The 20,860-nt window shown below is 41.6% G+C and overlaps 1 protein-coding gene across 1 annotated transcript; it reads right to left on the bottom strand.

Annotated features, from left to right (window-relative positions):
- Window positions 1–8,355: 8,355 nt before the first annotated feature.
- On the bottom strand, window positions 8,356–20,382 carry LOC139750969 (methyltransferase-like protein 27). The gene is made up of 7 exons (XM_071665939.1): window positions 20,244–20,382; window positions 17,123–17,272; window positions 12,901–13,052; window positions 12,124–12,239; window positions 10,493–10,585; window positions 9,756–9,868; window positions 8,356–9,590 (listed from the first exon to the last, which is right to left on the bottom strand). Exons 2-7 carry the CDS (start codon window positions 17,270–17,272, stop codon window positions 9,519–9,521), a joined length of 696 nt encoding a protein of 231 aa, XP_071522040.1. The 5' UTR covers window positions 20,244–20,382; the 3' UTR covers window positions 8,356–9,518.
- Between the last annotated feature and the right edge of the window lie 478 nt (window positions 20,383–20,860).

Raw genomic sequence — 20,860 nt, 5'->3', positions numbered from 1 at the left:
TGTATTTCTTTTCTTCAATGTACCTAACTATCAGAGGTAGATTAAATGATGATCTAGATAGCAGAATGATAAATTTTGTGTTTGCAAAGTCGATGGAAAACTGACTGCAAGTTCTCACAAAATGCTTTTTCAAGAAACATGTTTTTACGAAATGCGATTATCAGGCCTCTAGAGAATCCGTAAAACAGAAGACGAGAGAAATTCATAACTTTACTTAACGGGATACGTAATAAATGTAGATTACCTGATCACCGCAATAATTTCTGCATAATAGACGGATGGTATTAAAAGACACAGACAAAAATAAAGGAGTGAGGATCCTACTTATGATACACTCAATGCAACACTATGAACCAGAGGAACATGTCGGGGCAAGGAACTGCATCAAGCAAGCGGAGGAGCAACAGTGATGGGAGAAGGCAGACACATTTGGCAGGAGTGATGCTCTTGCCAAATACTTGTGCTAACTTAGAGAGAGAGAGAGAGAGAGAGAGAGAGAGAGAGAGAGAGAGAGAGGCCGAACTATCTAAGAATTATGCAGAAACCTTCGTATGCCATACGAAGATCAAAAGATGAAGGACATCTTCTTATTACATGCTAAGACAGCATCTACCGACGAGTGACAGAAGTCATTCACTTAAGCAAACAACAAAATTATCATTTTTACACTCACCAGGCGAATAAAGCAGCAAGCAACAAAATTATCATCTTTGACTCACCAGGCCAATAAAGTAGCTCCTTTCTTAAACATGGACACCAAGTTGCTCAAGCACCTTGACCCTCTCTCACCGACTTTCTACAATTTCAAGCAGCCTGTCTGGCGTTTCTGGACACTCCTTAAGTATATACCGAGAAACCTCATTGGCCCATGACCCTTATAGAGATACGACCACTAGGGCAAATGGACCTCAAATGGATCAAGATTCTTCAAATAGCCTACTTACGTCTCAGAATTTTCATGTATTCCACCCTACCCCATCTCATTAGCAGGGTGTGGCGTATAAGTGAAGGTCAGTTCTACAGCTGTAGTGAACGATAATGATGGCGTCGCTGTAGCTGGTGTAGTGGAGACCTCCCAAAGTTATACAATCTGAAGCGAAAGCTGTGGACGCCACAGGTGGTGTGTCTGCCCAGAGATTCTTTTTCTAGTCAACTTGCAGAACGTGGAAACGGTTGGGAGGTGTCATCTACATCAGGAGACGTGGCGGCCAACATTCACGTCTGTGATAAGATATGCACAGGATGGAATCTCTGAGGAGTTAAGAAACTTTTTTTTTTCCTCCACAAGGTGGAAAAAAACCACAAAAAAACTGCCGGATCCCAATGTCACCCAATAATCCACCATAGTACGTTCCTTTCTAAGGTCGAGAGACAGAGGAAAAGCATCATGCTGAAGATATAAGAAGAGCATCATTAGCATCACTGGAAAACACAAGAGCCTCCACACTACTGTCCCTACTCGAGGAACCCTCTCGAAAAGTACGCCAGAGACGATACTGGAGGAGGTGCTGCTGCTGCTCCCCCCAAAGGCGGATACCACGCTGGGGAAGGACCGTCCGGAATCCCTGCCACTGGCTGGCCTTCATGCAGGAACGCGCTCAGGTACGCACCAATCATGATCCACTTTCCCGTCAACCTTCACAGTGAATGAGAGGTGTGGGATATGCTCGTCGCCAGAGGCCTTCGTCCATACACTGCCTTCGTGTGCTTACAGTGTGGATTCTATACAAATGCTTCTCTGAAGTCCCTGGGGATCTGTGTGAGAGACTTTGTGAGCAACAATGAGTCATTACTAGCTCAGAAAATCCCTTACTCATAACTACACAACGAACAGAAACCGTAATTTCGTCATCCTTCTTAAAATGTGCAATAGCATGACAACAATGTCGCAATTACTTTCAGCATTTGCGATGACGTTGGGGGGGTCACTGTGTCTGTGCCTGGCTCCAAGAACTTCCATCCTTGAAGACGATGTTCGATGGTTGACGACAGAAAGGTGTCGTGTACTGCAGGGCATGACCAGCAATCTTATGACCCTTGACCTCTGATGGACTCCCTACATACCACTCAGCTCACCCTTCCCAAGTGACCTTTGATGACCTGCCCACATACTTACTACTCAGCTAACTCCACAGGTAACACAACAAGAGACCCATAATTTTGATAATTCCCCGATAGCTGAACGTACCCAAGGAGAGATCTGCTTCTCTTTTAAACACAGAGGGACTTAAATTTGACCTTAATATCCTCTTACAAAAAAATTTGTACATCTCCAAAAAGGATTTTGGATCGGGCATGAATCAACACGAACAGTCTTGATGATGAAGGCAAGGGAAGAAATCTATGTCATACGGTAAAGTCACACGGTACAAAAGTCCTTTTTGCACAATACTTTGGGTGGTCCCGTCACAAAAAGCGTCCGTTGGGTCGCTGTGCCAACAATAAATGCACCCTTGCCTGCATGCTCTTCAGTCCCCCAGAGTGTTCAGGTTAAGAGCATACAACACGGTCTATACGGTATTTAATCAAATTCCTATTTGGAATATAATGGACCTCCCTCCTGAGTGCGAGATGAGGTTAACTTGTATACTTTGCCGGGAAGATGACCTGCCAGGGTACAAGTTACCCTGATGACTCAGGCGTCACCCCGACCATATCCTGTATCTGGAAGGGGTTGTCTGAAGGCCTCCCAGCCGACCAAGGACACCCATTTCTTTTTTCTACACCCCCCCGTCATTACAGTGAGTCCGAGTAACAGGACATTAGACTGTTGGTCCCCCGCCCGTAGCGGAAGGCGACTGTGCTTGCGTGCTCTGCCATCCCGTGCTTGGCCTTCGCTATTGTCCAGCGAGAGGCAGGTGCTTCGCCTGCCTGACCTCGGGTATTGTGTGGAGACAAGCACACCTCGCAGGCATGGTATGCATCCTCTGTGTGTGCCAAGCATTATAGCAGATCCGGGAGGAATATAGAATAAGAATTACTTCGAACTTTTCCTATTATGTAAACCACTTTATATATATATATATATATATATATATATATATATATATATATATATATATATATATATTTTTTTTTTTTTTTTTAATTTTCCAAAAGAAGTAACAGAGAAGAGGTCCAGGTGAGGATATTCCCTCAAAGGCCCAGTCCTCTGTTCTTAACGCTACCTCGCTATCGCGGGAAATAGCGAATAGTATGAAAAAAAAAATATATATATATATATATATCCCTGTGAATAGGGGACAAAGAATACTGCCCATATATCTCCTGCGTGTCGTAAAAGGCGAAGAAAAGGGGTGGGGAAAGGAGTGGTAGAAGGCCTCCCCCCTTGCACCACTGTCCAAAGGATGCAAGAAAGGAGCAATGGGTTTCCTCCTCCACTGCTAGATCATCTTTCCCTGACACTACCTTGCATAAACATCGAACTACGTACGTATGAAACAAAGAAAAACGGACTCTTTTTTCCAGGTTGCACTCCAAGCAAGATTAGGGAAATGGACTCTTTTGGAGCCAAAAGCTCCCATATAGGAATATAGTACTTCCGGGTACTTAAAGCTGTCTACTTTGATATTCCCCTGTGGCATTTGAGCAAAACCGTCTATTTTTATTTTTGAGAATGACGATAGTTACTGTTTAATGAGGTTGATATCCCATCCACTCTCTTCATCTGCAATGTCCACCATTTGTTGCACTGTATTCCCAAGTCCAGCAACAGGACCGCGTCGTCTGCAAGCCTCAAATTCGTGTGGATCTTCGTGTGGATCGGGTGTGATCAGGACAACAACCCCTCCCTGCCCGGAATGAGCGCTCCAGGGTGTTATGTTCTTTCGTATCCCACGAGCAAAAGACACTGTACTTACTCCTTACAATTGCCCTAGTCGGACCTCAGGTAGTAGCCGCTGTTCAGCTCTGGTCAGAGGATTTTATCATATACGAGGAAAAAAATAGATTAAAGACAAAGAAGATCAACAGACTTATTCCCTCGCTCAGATGTGGAAGAAACTACATACTGATATTGTCAAGGCGAACACTATGGCTACATCTATATTGCGGCTAAACAAATACTTCAGTAATGCTACTCGTTAGTATCTAAGCCTGTCCAATATATAATAAACAAATATTTCGACTCTACCTATCAGAGGTTCCAGTACCTCTTCACCAGGGTATCCGGCCAATGAAACGAGATCAAAATATCTTTCCCATTTATCCCGTTTAACAAACTTCCACTTTCGTCATACTTTCTCTCTCCCCACTATTTTGTCTCCCTTCATAGCTATTCTCCTGTTGGTTGACGCGCTGGAAGATAGTGGTGGTTGGAAGGAGGCTTTCTGCTTCCCTACCCCTATGTCAGATGACACAGATTACGAACCAAGTTCTACTATCCTCCTACAGATATCCTCGTCGTAGGCCAGTAGGTCTGTTATCCATCCTTTCCATGTACTTTGTCTACTTGGTGATAGGTAACCTATATCCGATGGCTTGCCCGACGCCAGGTTGCGCCACTTGCCGTTGAAGTCTCTAGATGTCTCAAAACCTCAGCTCTTGATAACAAGGGAACATATGTCTGATTCAGCCATACGGAGGTGGGGGGTGGGGGGGTTAACCACTGGCTTCTACTACGATAGTGACGTCATCATATGGGGGTGTGTATGCAAGTGTGGTGGAGGGGAAGGGGGCGGGGGGGACGACGTACGTATATATAGGGCGCGGCTGAGGATTAACCGTAGGCTCTCCAGTGCTCCGGACTCGACAACATCAACCGCAATGGCCAGCAGACTCCTGGTGAGTTCGTATCCGTACTCGTCCATTGGATTTGTACAATTTCATTACGACTGTTCAGTCTCTCATACACACATGTGAGCATGACTCTCTGGGTAGTTCGTTACTAAAAAAAAAAAAAATACTAAAAAATTAATCTAAAATCCATAAACCCGAAAGAAATCAGAGTTCCATTCCATCTCACTGTTGATGAGACTTCTAATGTCTTTCAGTGTGTGTGTGTGTGTGAGTGCGTGTGTGTGTCATTATTCCTTAAGGATATACAGTAATCGACATATGAATTATTCAGACAATTCTGAACTTTTAAAACTACCACAAGCGTCTGCAATTATCAGGTTTCCCAAGGACATACTGGAGTCACCTGAATCATTATACTAAAATTCGTATTCACATTACTACTCTCACATCACTGGTCTAGTTTAAGATGCATGTTCTGCCACTGGTTATGATAGAATAACTAGTGTTAAATCGATGATCATGCTCAAGTAACTAATGTTCATTGCCTAAGAATCTAAAAAGAAACTGCGAATGAAAGCAGGTGTGCTTATCCTAATTCTCGGGAACATTCTAAAAATAGGTGGAAAATTCGTTGCAAACACACACACATACACACACACATATATATATTACCATAGGTAACAGTGATGCGCGTGATTTACTATTTACTGTAACTATGCGGAAAAATGAAACCCGGTAAGTCCCGCTTTCGTGTGATCACTACATCGTCAGGGGAGATACAAGAATGAGATAGAAGACTTAGAACAGTCCGCATATGTGGTGTTCGGGTTTGGCATTATGCTTGTCATAAAGTTTTTATTATGTGGACAAGAAAGGAAATCGTGTATAAATGTTGTCTGCGACTAAGCTATTCCAGCTCACACAGACCTTCACTAATATTAGTGAAGGTCAGTATGAACTAGAGAGCTTTGTCGCAGACAAAATTTGTAATAGGCCTCCTGTCTAGTCTACATCATAAAAATGGCAGGGACCGTGCTAAACACAACGACCACAAACCATAATAAACACTTACGTACCAACGACGTCTTAACTCCGCCTCTCGTGTATATATATATATATATATATATATATATATATATATATATATATATATATATATATATATATATATATATATCCCTGGGGATAGGGGAGAAAGAATACTTCCCACGTATTCCCTGCGTGTCGTAGAAGGCGACTGAAAGGGGAGGGAGCGGGTGGCTGGAAATCCTCCCCTTTCTTGTTTTTTTTTTTTAATTTTCCAAAAGAAGGAACAGAGAAGGGGGTCAGGTGAGGATATTCCCTCTAAGGCCCAGTTCTCTGTTCTTAACGCTACCTCGCTAACGCGGGAAATGGCAAATAGTATGAATATATATATATATATATATATATATATATATATATATATATATATATATATATATATATATATATATATATAGACTTCTGAGCCTTCTCATTCTAGATCATACGCATCACTATGACTTCCTTCAACCCACACACACACACACACACACACACACACATATATATATATATATATATATATATATATATATATATATATATATATATATATATATTCAGTCAAAGTTCTATAAGCTGCTCCAAGGATACTTGACAAGCTTCATATGTGCGAACAAAAACAGCTGCAATATCTTTCAAAAGATTAATAGAAACATCATCGTATTTGTAACCAGTTTTTAGACATCACTATTTGGCATGGCAATCGTATCCACCGATCGGCAGATACGCATGAAAGACAAAAGTGACTGGCAGCTCTAAAACACTTCAAACTGAGAGGCAAACAGTTAACTTTAGGTAGATGTTTTTCTAAGGACTGAGACTCCTAAAATAGATAAACGAAAAATACGTAAGCAACGAGATTATACATTTAAGTGGCTTTACGGTGTTTACATTCCTCGATAACCCTTGATGTCAGCCTACCAGTAATCAGCTATACTTGGGAATGAACCATGGTCAGATATGCTCGGACAAACTTAAAACATCTTGTCAAGTATTCCTGGACAGAGTTTGAGTATTATAAACTTACCAGTCTACCTGTTGCCCCAGACTGATGTTTAGCAAAGGAAGCAGCGGTAACATGCCCTCATATCCAATATTTGTGAACACTTTTCTTCTTTCACAACTTCCCGTCTTTCCTGAACTTTTTATAGTTAGGTTCGTATGTCTGAATGCACTATTATGTATCAGTCTTTGGTTTCTTGGGAGAAACGATTTCAATAACCACACGAGGCCAGTGTTTACTTCCTCATTAAAGAAAATGGAAGTAATAATAGAGAAAATGTTTCTTTTAAGAATGATCAAAATGTCACTTTTCATTTTTGGTTTTCTTTGTACCACTGAAACTATACAAGAAATAAACAAAACAAAATTACTATATAGAAATAAAATTGATATTCAGTGAGGCATCCCCATACTAAGCAAAATTATGTATGATAATAATGGCCACCCAGCCAACTATGAGGTATCCCATGGCCTCACCACCCAGCCAACTGAGGTACCCCCTAGCCTCACCACCTAGCCAGCCGAGGTACCTCCTAGCCTCACCACCCACCCAGCTGTGATGTACCCCTCTAGCTTTATCAGTAAGAAGTAAGACTCATTGTAGTGACCATATCATTATAATAACACGGAATGTTGTTGTATCCGTCAGGTAGTGACTGTAGCAGTGTTGGCCGTGGTCACCCTCGGCGCCGCTCTCCCCTCACCGAAGGACCATGAACAGAAGAATCCAGGCTACTGGAAACCGTACCCCTATCACTATCCCTACTACTACTACCCCAGCTACTACCCTTATCACCACTACTACAACTACTACGCGCCCTACCACCCCTACTCTTACAGCTACGTGCAATTTAACCACGCTGTGCCAGCGGCGGGGAAGGCTGCCGCTTCTGAGTAGTTGGTAAACTGGCGCGGAAGATCAGAGGACCCGGACGCCCCGGCAACACGACCCACCTCAGGAGGGCCAGGAGGAACCTGGGGTTCGATAGGACGTCAGTGATTCTCCATCCGTCCGAGATCCTCTCCCTCCACACCGCCCCGTTACACAAGACTCAACTGTAGAGAAAAGTACATCTATCTTGCTCCTTCGTAAGACTGCACCCTCGGATTTCCTTCTTGTTCTACCACAAAAAGTAGGTTAAGATAGGCGAGTTAAGAGCTTAGAGTGTGTTATGGAGTCCCTTGGAGACAAGGGAGCCCACACATCCGACTTCAGGAGTGTAGAGTGTGTTGTGGGAGTCCCTACGTGGCGAAGGCAGCCCCACACACTCGCTGGCCCCGGAGCACAGTGCGTCCGCACGTCACTCGTCTTAATTGTTGAGCACCAATAAAAACAAGCACTCCACACGTCTCCTTATGTCCCCACTATTATGATATAATTTGGTTTTCCACTTATATTCTTGTCTTAGTCTCACCTTAACCATTTATTTGATACAGACGATTTCCTGAACTTCGTTCAGTTTCCCTATCCGACAGTTTCCCTCCCTATGACTGTTTTTCTACCTTTGACTGTAATGATACGTTGAATCTGTAGGTGCGTTATTAAAGCGGTTCTGGAGATATATAATTTATTTCTATATCTATTACAGAATGGCACTGGTTATGAATGAGGCTAACACTAACAAAGATTTAAGTACAGACCACTGATACCATTAGTTTTAATCCATTGTGTCATGGAGCAGATACACTGGTCTGACACACATCATACAAAGAAAAATAATATGCTCCGAATGCAAAGATATAGATAACTGTAGTCTACAGTAACATGGAATATATGCTAAATTCAGACACTGTGAAAAATACATGGAAAAAATAAAACTAGCCTTATAAAAGACAGACCGGCACAACTGCTGATTCTGATAATCAGAAATGTGAACATCAGTAATCACTCTAAAATTCGTACTTTGTGGCACCACTTCTCCCTAGCAAGAGACAAAATTTGCTTCTAGAGTTGCATTTTACAAGGGACAGAAATAAACGGCGAAGAAACTTCTAATATTACCGGTGTGAGATAGAGTTTAGTTCAACGACAGGTAAAGAAATGTAATGGTGTCGGCACAGCTACTGTCTTGTGGGAAACGTACTGCTAAGGAGAGGAAGAGCTCTCTACATACTCCTTGAATGTTATTAAACATCAAGTGTATTTAGATCCACGCTTGAGTGCAAAATACATGGAACAACAACAAAGTGCTCATTGATACGTCGGCTTGGACAGCATAGCACCGCTGCGTCCCAACAGCACTAAACTCGCAGTCTTTTGAGGTGGACGGATCTAATCTAATGCAATGTTTGTCATCAAATTGAATGGAGTGCTATTACATACAATAATTCAGTAATAGATAAACTGTTGAATCGTCCTTTATCAAACGTGGTGATATTGATATGAATACAAGTATTGGTTTACGTAAATTGCATAACTCTATTAGAAAAAGAAAATATATTTCCCAGAGCATAAGGTAAGTTTGTAACTTGGGAGACGTGAATTCGGTGAGAGTGATCTATACTCTAGCCCCACCCAGTGGCGACTGGCATATTATATTCTGGTTCTCTTTATCGGTACTTGCAGTTTCCTCGTTTTAATCTGCAACTTATAGGTGCACTCATTATAATAAAACTTCTTGCTTGGATATCACGGACGGAATGATGGAAGATGTCACGCCATCTGTGGCAGCAAGGACTTTGCCCGCACAAGGATGGCAGTAGACGAAGGCTTCTCACAAGACACGGTACGTGAAGACAACTCCCTCCTTATCAAGGTAGTAATTGGGCACCAGCTTCCTGGCTATCTATAAAGGAAGAAATGTCTTGAGGTGCGAGTCTGTAGAGTGATCTTTTGACTTAAGCAAGTGACAGAGACACGAATTAGCCCAAGTGTGCTGACACTGTGATCAAACATGCTGGTGTGAACGTAGCAGACATATTCAACAATGAACCCGAGTATCTGACTTTACCTTGCACCAGCGTCCATCTTTCTCCAGACGGTCCATGTGAGGTTCCAGCTTTCCCTTATATTCCTTCGCAGTCTCCAGAAACTCCAGTCGCATCACAATTATCACCAAACCTCCTGGAATATCATTTTACTGCATTAATTCTTACTGATCCATTACTAGATCTTCTGTAAGGTCGAGGCTGTCTTTCTCTGCATTGATCTTGGATTATTAGTTGCTGGATCCGTAACATCGCGGCTGTCTATCTTACTGTGTTAAGCTTGAATAAAGGAAAGACGATGATATTTTAAAACGTTGGGGTTATGACAGGCATCTAATAGCTGTACATGGGTGTGTGTGTGTGTGTGTGTTCGATCCTGGCTGTTGGAGGTTTGTATGTTCTATGAAGGTGCGCGTTTCTTTGCACTATGTTCATATATATATATATATATATATATATATATATATATATATATATATATATATATATATATATATATATATATATGGCCACTAGCCATGTCTCCTAGTGAAACCAGCAGTTGAGATGGCTCTGTCTGGCTGGTGAACCCTTGTTGCGTGATAATGTAAGCACCAGAGATTGTTTTTCTTACAAGGCTGGTAATCTGGGTCTCACCTGGCTCAGTGATGACTGGCAGTGGCTGTCGTATCTGATTCTTAAATGACTAGCGGTGATGGTGGCCATACCTGGTTTAGTGACGACTGGTGGTCGTACCTTGTTCAGTGACTGGAGGTCGTACCTGGCTTAGCGAAGTGGATCAGTTCGTCGACGCCAGACACGGGGATGTGGCCATCGCCCATGCCTCCGGCCAGCACCACCACGTCATACACGCCTGTCCATGGGAGGTAACACATCAGTAACAACAAACAAGCATGGGAACACACGAACCCTGCTCTTGGGGAGAGGGATCTGATCACACGCATCAATGCGAGGACAGGGGCCTCCAGCCCACCTCTGTAACTCGCGTCTTGTCTGTCTTGAAAACAAGGGGCCACCACTGCTCTACCTCTATAACTTTAGTCATTTATCACCGTACTCTTCGTATGCGTGTATAATGAATGCTAATTCCCTCTACGTGTGTCATGCCTACATCAGAACAAGACGCAGTGACCAGGAAACTTACCTACATCAGAACAAGACATAATGACCAGGAGACATTATCTACACCAGAACAAGAAATTGGGATCAGAAAGCACTATCTGAACCTCGCACATAAGCTTCGTTTTTTTTTTCTTGCCGGGGAAATTAATGCTCAGCCATCCTCCTGCCCTGACCCGACCATCTCCGTCAGTCAGGAACTCTGTCTACCCCTCTCCTGGGTCGCGCTCTTGTTTGGAGAGAGGAAACCAAAAGCACGACACTGGAGTCACTGTTGTGCGCAGAGGATAACGCTCAAAATTTCTGAGCTCATGCCGCATGATGCTGCCATCGCAAAGTAATACAGTGTCACCCAGATGACTCTACTTCCACATAATCACGTAATCCAAGGTGAGTACATACGTACTGAATGTAAGTAGATGGAAGCTAGCATTAGGTGGCCAGGCATGCGTCGTCCAGGGAAGTAATGCCTCTCGAATGCCCTTGGGATACGCCAAGACTTTCAAAGCCTCCGCCATGCAATCCAAAGCGATTTTTTTTTCAATGAATAACTTCCCTTTCACGTACCCTTACAATGTTTTCTTCCAAAGAAAGTGGGCACTCGATATATGTTGCTTGTTCTTAAATTGTTAACACTGTGCTTGGTCACATGAATTCAAAAACACTGTGAAGCAACCTATGTTGACCCATAGCCTAGCTTGAATTGAGAATATTTTGCTGAATTTCGTTACAATACACTGGCCCACATACACTTGCAAATCTATATGAAAAATAAGTCATGGTACCTCTAATACCACAGGATGTATGCCAAAGCAGCACCTTCACCAACAGGAAGTTTCTACTAAGATGGAATCTACAAACGTAGTCTAGGTGGCTATGTGTTATTACCAGCAATGCATGATGCGAGTTTATCCATTACATCAGTATTTTCACAGAAAAGTTGTGCTTCAACCACATTCTCTCTGAAGCCAAGGTAAAACATTATCCTCCAATACAAAAAGCTTTCCCGTGGTTCCAATACTCGACAACTTAACACTGTCAGGTAAAGTATCATGTTGAAAGAATTATTAACAGGACTGAGAACATTGCATAACATTACCTTAAGATTCTTAAATTTACCCAAGAAGCAACCTTCTTTGAACATATATAATATACAAGTTAACGACATAAGATCCTCCTGATGAGGCGAAATGATTATCCTTTACCCGATATAATGGCTTCCGTCCCAACAAGTCTATGATTTTAAAACGAAAGAGGGACATAGTCTCTCACCCTTAGGCACGCTGGTCTGGCCCACTCCAAGAAACTCCTGAAAGGTGAGGGTGTAGACGTTGGTTTTCTTGAGGAGGTTCATCATCCCCTCTGATGGCTCCAGGGCGTCCATGTCCCTGCGACGAGGATGGTTTTGGTCATTACGAGTTATGGTATCACTACAATGCCATGTCCAAGATCACCGTGTACGAAACATAAACACTGCTGAAATATTTTTTTCGCCGAGTAAAAGTTAAGCTAATAGGACTGAAATGAATGGATAAGTGTCTTAACAGCTATTAGCTGACCAGATTCTGATAACACCAAAGGAAGTGTCTGTGACTGTAGAAACTGCGTGTACATTCAGTTAGATATTGTGATTTTGAGGAGAAACAGAGCGTGACAGAGGAGCTCGCTACAATGGCGAGTGATAGTAGTAGTCTATCCCAACGACTCAGGTAATGTACCAAGAATCCCAATTATCCTACGTGAATCATGAACTATAGCACAATTTACAAAATGACGTAAAATACAAGAGAAACAAATCTATATTTAACTTGCAATGTTTAAGATAAATTTACATGAGTTTCACTTTTTTATCGATAAAACAACATAACTCACTACGTGCGTTGTATTCATTCGTCACCACATTTGTTTAGACTACAAATGTATCGGCTTGATCTCTAGTGAATAAAGAGCATATGTGCCATTTCAGAGAGAGAGAGTATGGCGGAGTAATGAGGTAGAACAGTACCCATTTGAAGCCTAGGTCGAGTAGTAAGAAAAAACAGTACTCACTTGAAGCCAATCTTGCTCAACTCACGGCCGACCCAGCCAGTACCAGCGGCCACGTCCAGCACACGAAACCTCTCACGCTGCTCCTTTGCCACTAACCGCTCAACCTCCTGCACCGCAATGTATGGTGCATTGTATACGCCCTGGCTCAGCGACTTTCATATGGAAAGAAAGAACATTAAAGAGCCATCCATAATCACCTGTGTTGTAAGGGTGGTGCTACAGTCGCATTTCCTCCCGGTACTCCCTTCTGACACACTGGAGGGGATACTAGTGCATATCTGCGTCCCATCCCAAACACCACGAAGTTGAGATGGCATTCGTAGTACTTGATATGAAAGCAATAATATACGTCGAATAATACTACTTCTATGGTGAACTTCACTTTGCACTAACATGCAGGAAATACGTACCTCAATGTTAGCATTCCACATAGATTGCTTTTTCATTGTTGATACAAATGTCATGTACATCTGATCCCTCAAGGTTACGATCGTGCTTTACTTAGAATATCTTCTGGCTGAACAATTCATGGAACACTTTCGTGTGACTGAGCATAAAATAACAAGAACATGAAGTGCCTCCTCCATAATCAAGTTGGGAGCCATGCGCTTTGTTGTTTTAGTGAAACGGCAACTAGACAGTTGAACAGGTCTTACTTGCTCTTGTGGAGAGTTTGTCGCTATTCAGTCGACAGAGGATCATTGGCAAAGATTTCCCAAAAGAGAATTTGCAAGCAATCCCCGCGTGACACCGGTATAAGATATAATCCTGACATATCCTAAAACTGGAAGGAATAACAATTATTGTTACATTGTTTCATACTTTTTTCCATGACGTAATGTGATTGTCCGCATTCGGGTAAAGTAAAAACATGGAACTCAGTCATATAATTATAATAACAAGGTTTGCATGGTCAATATGAAGGCTGTGCAGTACGAGAAATAATATGTTCAGTTTCATTAGCCTTTTTTTTTTTTATCACAGCAGAGAAACCAAGTTAAATCCTACAAGCAAGAGATTTTAGGGGAATAGACCAAGCGAACATCGCCCATTTTTTTTTTTACCAGTAAAAAACAACATTAAGGAGAGATTTGACGAAGGGTTATCCCTTTAAATCATTACAGTTATAAATATAGTTGTTTAGTGTGTTTTATAGAAGATTTCTACAGTTACAAGTATGGCTGTAGAGCGTGTTTACATTGGAGGATTAGATCCTCTTTGGTTCAGTCTGTGGAAGTTTTTCTTGGAGCGGGAGGAACCCTTGAATCTGTCCAGTTTCTGCAGTTCATGATAATTGCCAGGATCTGAGTCAGAATTCAGTCTCTGGTCTGGAAAATAAAAGGCGTTCATACCAAGAAATAATAAGTGGTATTTGAAGATTTCACTGTAGGACCACTATCAATCATCAAGAAATGCAGTCTGTCTATAATGAACATTGCCACAAGCTAATTGTGATAGCCTATGGTCTACAGTACTGAGGAACTGGAAAAGCATCAGCAAATACACTTACAAGTAAGTAGAGATGATCTATCAAGCAGATCTCGTATGTAAACATATCTACACATAAACAGAGATGCATATGCAACAGGGAGAAACCATCTAAAAATAATAGCATGTTACCAGTCCCATGGACATAAACACGATGCCCCAGGCCTGCTGGTCGGCCCTCGTGCAACGTTGCCGACTCGTATTTGTAAACGTAGCAAGATTCATCCTCAAGAGAAGCTAGCTAATTATCTTGCAAAGAATACGATCAAGCAAATATACGAAATTAGAATCTAAACTATATTCACATTAAAATAATTTGCCAATAAAATAACTATGCTTGAAGGAAGGGATTGTAATCAGTATTCATAAAACGGTGCATCGTAATCGCTGAGTGGTCAAACTGCGAGATGACTGAGTGAGTATTCCTTAACACGCTGACATAAGTACATCAGCTTGCCCAAGGAGATCACCATTGGTATGAAGGACAAGTGGGATACCAATCTTGGAAAGGAATATCCTACTGCCACTTGATGGGAATCTCTATAACAGGATGCCACCACAACACACCCGCATAGGTCTCCGTGGCGTGTGGTTAACGTTGCTGCTCATTTTGAACGGGCCGGCCCGCGTTCGAATCCTGGGTGCGGTAGTCGGCCTACAAGACAATCCCAGCTGTTTATCTTCCCCTCACAGCGGTTCGATACATACGTAAATGGATTCGGCTGCGGAAGGTTGTGTCTATAAACACATAACAAAGATTCGGTACATATATAAACAAGGATAAGGTAAGGGGTAACATGAGCGCAAATCTCTCTCCCCTTAACACACGACTAATAATAGACAAGAGATGTGTCATCGAGGTATTGCTTCATTTACAGATAATGTATTCCTTCCATCAGGTTAAGCTTAGCATGGCAGAATATTTGGCCACTGATATCCTATGAATACACTTGTGAATCTTGTTCATATGCCGAATATCCTCATATTCTCGAACAGGTACTCCAGTTACTCATGTCATTCGTCTTTGTATATGGTACTTACACCTGAAGCAGACCTACCTTTCAGTAATTTCTCAATAACTGAGTCTACAGTAATCTTTAACCTTAGCTCACCAACCCACTAAGTCATATGATTAAGATTAATAAGATAAAGTCACTGGCAACTCAAGGTTGAGCCGTTGTTTCATATTCCTGTACAGTTCACTTTTTTTGTTTTGTTTTGTTAGCCGGGGACATAACCAAGGCCAACCCATTGACGTTATATATATATATATATATATATATATATATATATATATATATATATATATATATATATATATATATTATACTTTGTCGCTGTCTTCCGCGTTAGCGAGGTAGCGCAAGGAAACAGGCGAAAGAATGGCCCAACCCACCCACATACACATGTATATATACATACACGTCCACACACGCACATATACATACCTATACATCTCAACGTATACATATATATACACACAGAGACATATACATATATGGACTTGTACATAATTCATACTGTCTGCCATTATTCATTCCCATCGCCACCCCGCCACACATGAAATGAAAAAACCCCTCCCACCGCATGTGCGCGAGGTGGCGCTAGGAAAAGACAACAAAGGTCACATCCGTTCACACTCAGCAGTCTCTAGCTGTCATGTATAATGCACCGAAACCACAGCTCCCTTTCCAAATCCAGGCCCCACAAAACTTTCCATGGTTTACCCAAGACATCGACCCCGGTATACCAGATCGTTCCAATTCACTCTATTCCTTGCACGCCTTTCACCCTCCTGCATGTTCAGGCGCCGATCACTCAAAATCTTTTTCACTCCATCTTTCCACCTCCAATTTGGTCTCCCACTTCTCGTTCCCTCCACCTCTGACACATATATCCTCTTTGTCAATCTTTCCTCACTCTCCATGTGACCAAACCATTTCAAAACACCCTCTTCTGCTTTCTCAACCACACTCTTTTTATTACCACACATTTCTCTTACCCTTTCATTACTTACTCAGTCAAACCACCTCACACCACATATTGTCCTCAAACATCTGAGCCTTCGAGGAGGATGAGCACTCCCCGCGTGACTCCTTCTTGTGTTACCCTGTTTATAGGGAAGAAAGAATACTTCCCACACATTCCTCACGTGTCGTAGAAGGCGACTAAAGGGGACGGGAGCGGGGGCTAGAAACCCTCCCCTCCTTGTATTTTAACTTTCTAAACGGGGAATATATATATATATATATATATATATATATATATATATATATATATATATATATATATATATATTTTTTTTTTTTTTTTTTTTCATACTATTCGCCATTAGGGGTGGATGTGGATGAACAGTTGGGTTGACTGTGGACCGACTGCCGCATCCAGGATTCGAACCTATGCGCTCGACCAATGAGTCACGGTCAGGAACGCCAACCGTTACACCACGGGAGTCTTAACAACTATGACCTGACCCTCATATCTAGCCTAACAACTATGATCTAACCCTCATCAGACAAGCGTTCTTAAGCTTCCTCATCATCCATTTTCTCCCACTGTCTTCCGAACCCCTTTTTTCATTGCACCATTCAAGGCCTGGCCTTGATGAGGAAGGACCCGTTCTTAACCATAGCCCCTAGTACATAAAAACAAAACCCGATGAGGACCCGTTCTAGTACAAAAAACTAAACCTCCTAAGATCTACAATGTATACTAACAGGCCATGCCATTCTACCTCTTCGTAGTTCTTGGACCATTCGTCGTAAGCAGCGACGGACTGTCCCGGGGTCTGGCCAGGTCTGAAGATATCCTTGACAAGGTTCGTGGTCTCTTCGTCCTCCTGGGTATTCTTCATACTGCTTGGGTCTTTGGTCGGCGCCTCCATCTGCTCCAGTGGGGGGTAAAAAAGACCAATATTGTTAATGCTGTCCTTTCAGTGTACGTCAGAGTCAATAAAGACCAGTGAGTGTACAAGTCAAGATTCGACATAGCTGTAGCACTTCTGTGTAGGGGACTCATGAATGAAATACGTAACCCTCTCTGTTACACAAGATGTCACACTTCCTCCCAGACCCAGACTGCCTTTCTACCTGTCTTTTCCCTTAATACATACATACATACATACACATATATATATATATATATATATATATATCTTTCTTTTCTTTCAAACTATTCGCCATTTCCCGCGATAGCAAGGTAGCGTTAAGAACAGAGGACTGGGCCTCTGAGGGAATATCCTCACCTGGCCCCCTTCTCTGTTCCTTCTTTTGGAAAATAAAAAAAAAAAAGATGGGAGGATTTCCAACCCCCCCGCTCCCTCCCCTTTTAGTCGCCTTCTACGACGCGCAGGGAATACGTGGGAAGTATTCTTTCTCCCCTATCCCCAGGGATAATGTATATATACATATATATATATATATATATATATATATATATATATATATATATATATATTATCCCTGGGGATAGGGGATTAAGAATACTTCCCACGTATTCCCTGCGTGTCGTAGAAGGCGACTAAAAGGGGAGGGAGCGGGGGGCTGGAAATCCCCCCCTCTCGTTTTTTTTTTTTTTTTTTTTTTAAATTTTCCAAAAGAAGGAACAGAGGGGGGCCAGTTGAGGATATTCCAAAAAAGGCCCAGTCCTCTGTTCTTAGCGCTACCTCGCTAACGCGGGAATGGCGAATAGTTTAAAAAAAAAAAAAAATATATATATATATATATATATATATATATATATATATATATACACACACACACACACACACACACACACACACACACACACACAAGTCAATTGGGAGGTAAGTTTGAATGGAGAAAAACTGGAGGAAGTGAAGTTTTACATATCTGGGAGTGGATTTGGCAGCGGATGGAACCATGAAAGTGGAAGTGAATCATAGGGTGAGGGAGGGGGCGAAAGTTACGGGCGCGTTCAAGAATGTGTCGAAGTCAATAACATTATCTTGGAAAGCAAAAATGGGTATGTTTGAAGGAATAGTGCTTCCAACAATAATACATGGTTGCGATGCGTGGGCTATAGATAGAGTTGTGCGCAGGAGGGTGGATGTGCTGGAAATGAGATGTTTCAGGACAATATGTGGCGTGAGGTGGTTTGATCGAATAAGTAATGAAAGGGTAAGAGAGATGTGTGGTAATAAAAAGAGTGTGGTTGAGAGAGCAGAAGAGGGTGTTTTGAAATGGTTTGGTCACATGGAAAGAATGAGTGAGGAAAGATTGACGAAGAGGATATATGTGTCAGAGGTGGAGGGAACGAGAAGTGGGAGACCAAATTGGAGGTGGAAAGATGGGGTGAAAAAGATTTTGAGTGATCGGGGCCTAAACATGCAGGAGGGTGAAAGGCGTGCAAGGAATAGAGTGAATTGGAACGATGTGGTATACCGGGGTCGACGTGCTGTCAATGGATTGAACCAGGGCATGTGAAGCGTCTGGGGTAAACCATAGGAAGTTCAGGGGGGGCTGGATGAGGAAAGGGAGCTGTGGTTTCGGTGTATTATACATGATAGCTAGACACTGAGTGTGAACGAATGTGGCTTTTGTATAGGTATGTATATGTGCATGTGTGGACCTGTATGTATATACATGTGTATGTGGGTGGGTTGGGCCATTATTTCGTCTGTTTCCTTGCGCTACCTCGCTAACGCGGGAGACAGCCACAAAGCAAAATAAATGAATAAATATAAATATATAATATACATGGAACTTCGCAAAAAATTGTTTCTCCATGTTGGCTGGCTTGTTCTCTTAGCTTTAGTCCTAATGACCGCCATTATAATGAAAGCCGCCACTATTGCAAAAACTTGAACCTTCAGCTGTAATTAGCTATGCTCCTAGACACACTGTCCCTATTTGGCCCTTATCTTTCTTCAACCAATTTGACAGCTTCTTTGGTTCAGTTGCAAATATTGTTAGAGTGTTCATGATACAACTTAACTTTTAACAGATTTCGAGATTGTATGAAGACTTTGGCACTATTATTATTTTCATATTACTTTCATATTTCAAACCGAAATGACATGGCAGGATCTATTCGGATTCGTTCATTAAATCTAAATCAATTTGGGCAAACTCTCGAATCAATTTGACATATTAAACTTCGTTTACTTTCCAAGTTGCACATCTGTAACTAAGTTTCCCATGACAAGAAAACATTATCATATTGAATACTTAGATTTTGAAACAAGAATACTGCAATCTATTTACCAAATTGCACATTCGTTGCTATATTCCTGAAAAAAAATACAGTTAATATACTAAAGTTAATAATAACAAAAACACATTAATATATATTCAACAGGCTGAACACCTATTACTATGCTTTTTTTACACAGGTAAGAGTGCATGTGATGTGGTCTTTAGAAATATTTGAAGCACCAGAAGATTTCACGGTCTATCAATTTTCGACTGGTTGATATAGCTTGAAAGTGACATGCTTTATGGCACTAGTAGTGGATAAACCAACCAACCAACCTAAGCTTCCCACAAAAAGACATTATAGTAATCTATACTCGTATCATATACCAAAAACCCCAATAATCTATGTACTAGAATAGATATCTGTTACATTCCACGATAAAAGGGTATAGTCATCTCCATACTTATAGAATTCTTAAAAATAATAGAGCAAATAATGTGCAATCAAATATAATTAACCACAAATGCTATTTTCAGGAGTTTGTGCTGCAACCTGACCAGAAAACGTGCCATCGTGGGCAATAGTTTATCATAAACATAATAAATTCAGCTCCATTTTTACTACGATGTTCTCTGGACTTGGAGCATGTTCGTAATGGAATGGGAAGTACAATACCGGAAAAAATAACGGCCTCTTACGTTGAATTGTCGCCAAATTTAGTTATTCGGGCGGGCGCAGGGAGCACTGATACACGTATGTTTACTAGACGGCGCTGCTAGTTGCACTGACACCAACTGTCGCGTGGACTTGTAGGGAACGGGGTATGCAGAATACATGCATGTATTATCTCTCACGTCTTTACATCCTCTTTTAAGAAAGACCTTGTGTTTCATTCGGGTATCCATAGATTGATTCATGGCATGCTAAATGTCCTGTGTCCGTATTCATGGTTTAATATGTCAATATACTACCAGTCATTGCTGGTCGCTATCTTTCTGGTACAAATGTCATCTTAGATCAGTATTTCGAAATATAGACATTATCTCAATGACTTCTACCTAGATATAGTTTACCATTATATCACGTTATTTTGCATGAGTTGGATAGAAAAAAACAGGTTGCATATTATGAAAAATCAATAGTAAAAGGTATTTGTCACATAGACATAAGTTAGAGATACTACTGAAGGTTCTTCTTAGATGGGATGTGCTTCAAGGTTTGCTGTATGAACAAAAACAGATCACCCGTTACATAGGATAAATAAAAGAAACACAATTATTTCACCAGACAATAATTCGAGTATGATTGAGTTTTT

This window comes from Panulirus ornatus, chromosome 10, assembly GCF_036320965.1.
Source record: "Panulirus ornatus isolate Po-2019 chromosome 10, ASM3632096v1, whole genome shotgun sequence".
Classification (NCBI taxonomy): domain Eukaryota; kingdom Metazoa; phylum Arthropoda; class Malacostraca; order Decapoda; family Palinuridae; genus Panulirus; species Panulirus ornatus.
The sequence above is the reverse complement of the archived record's forward strand: the minus strand, read 5'-3'. Positions and strand labels throughout refer to the sequence as shown.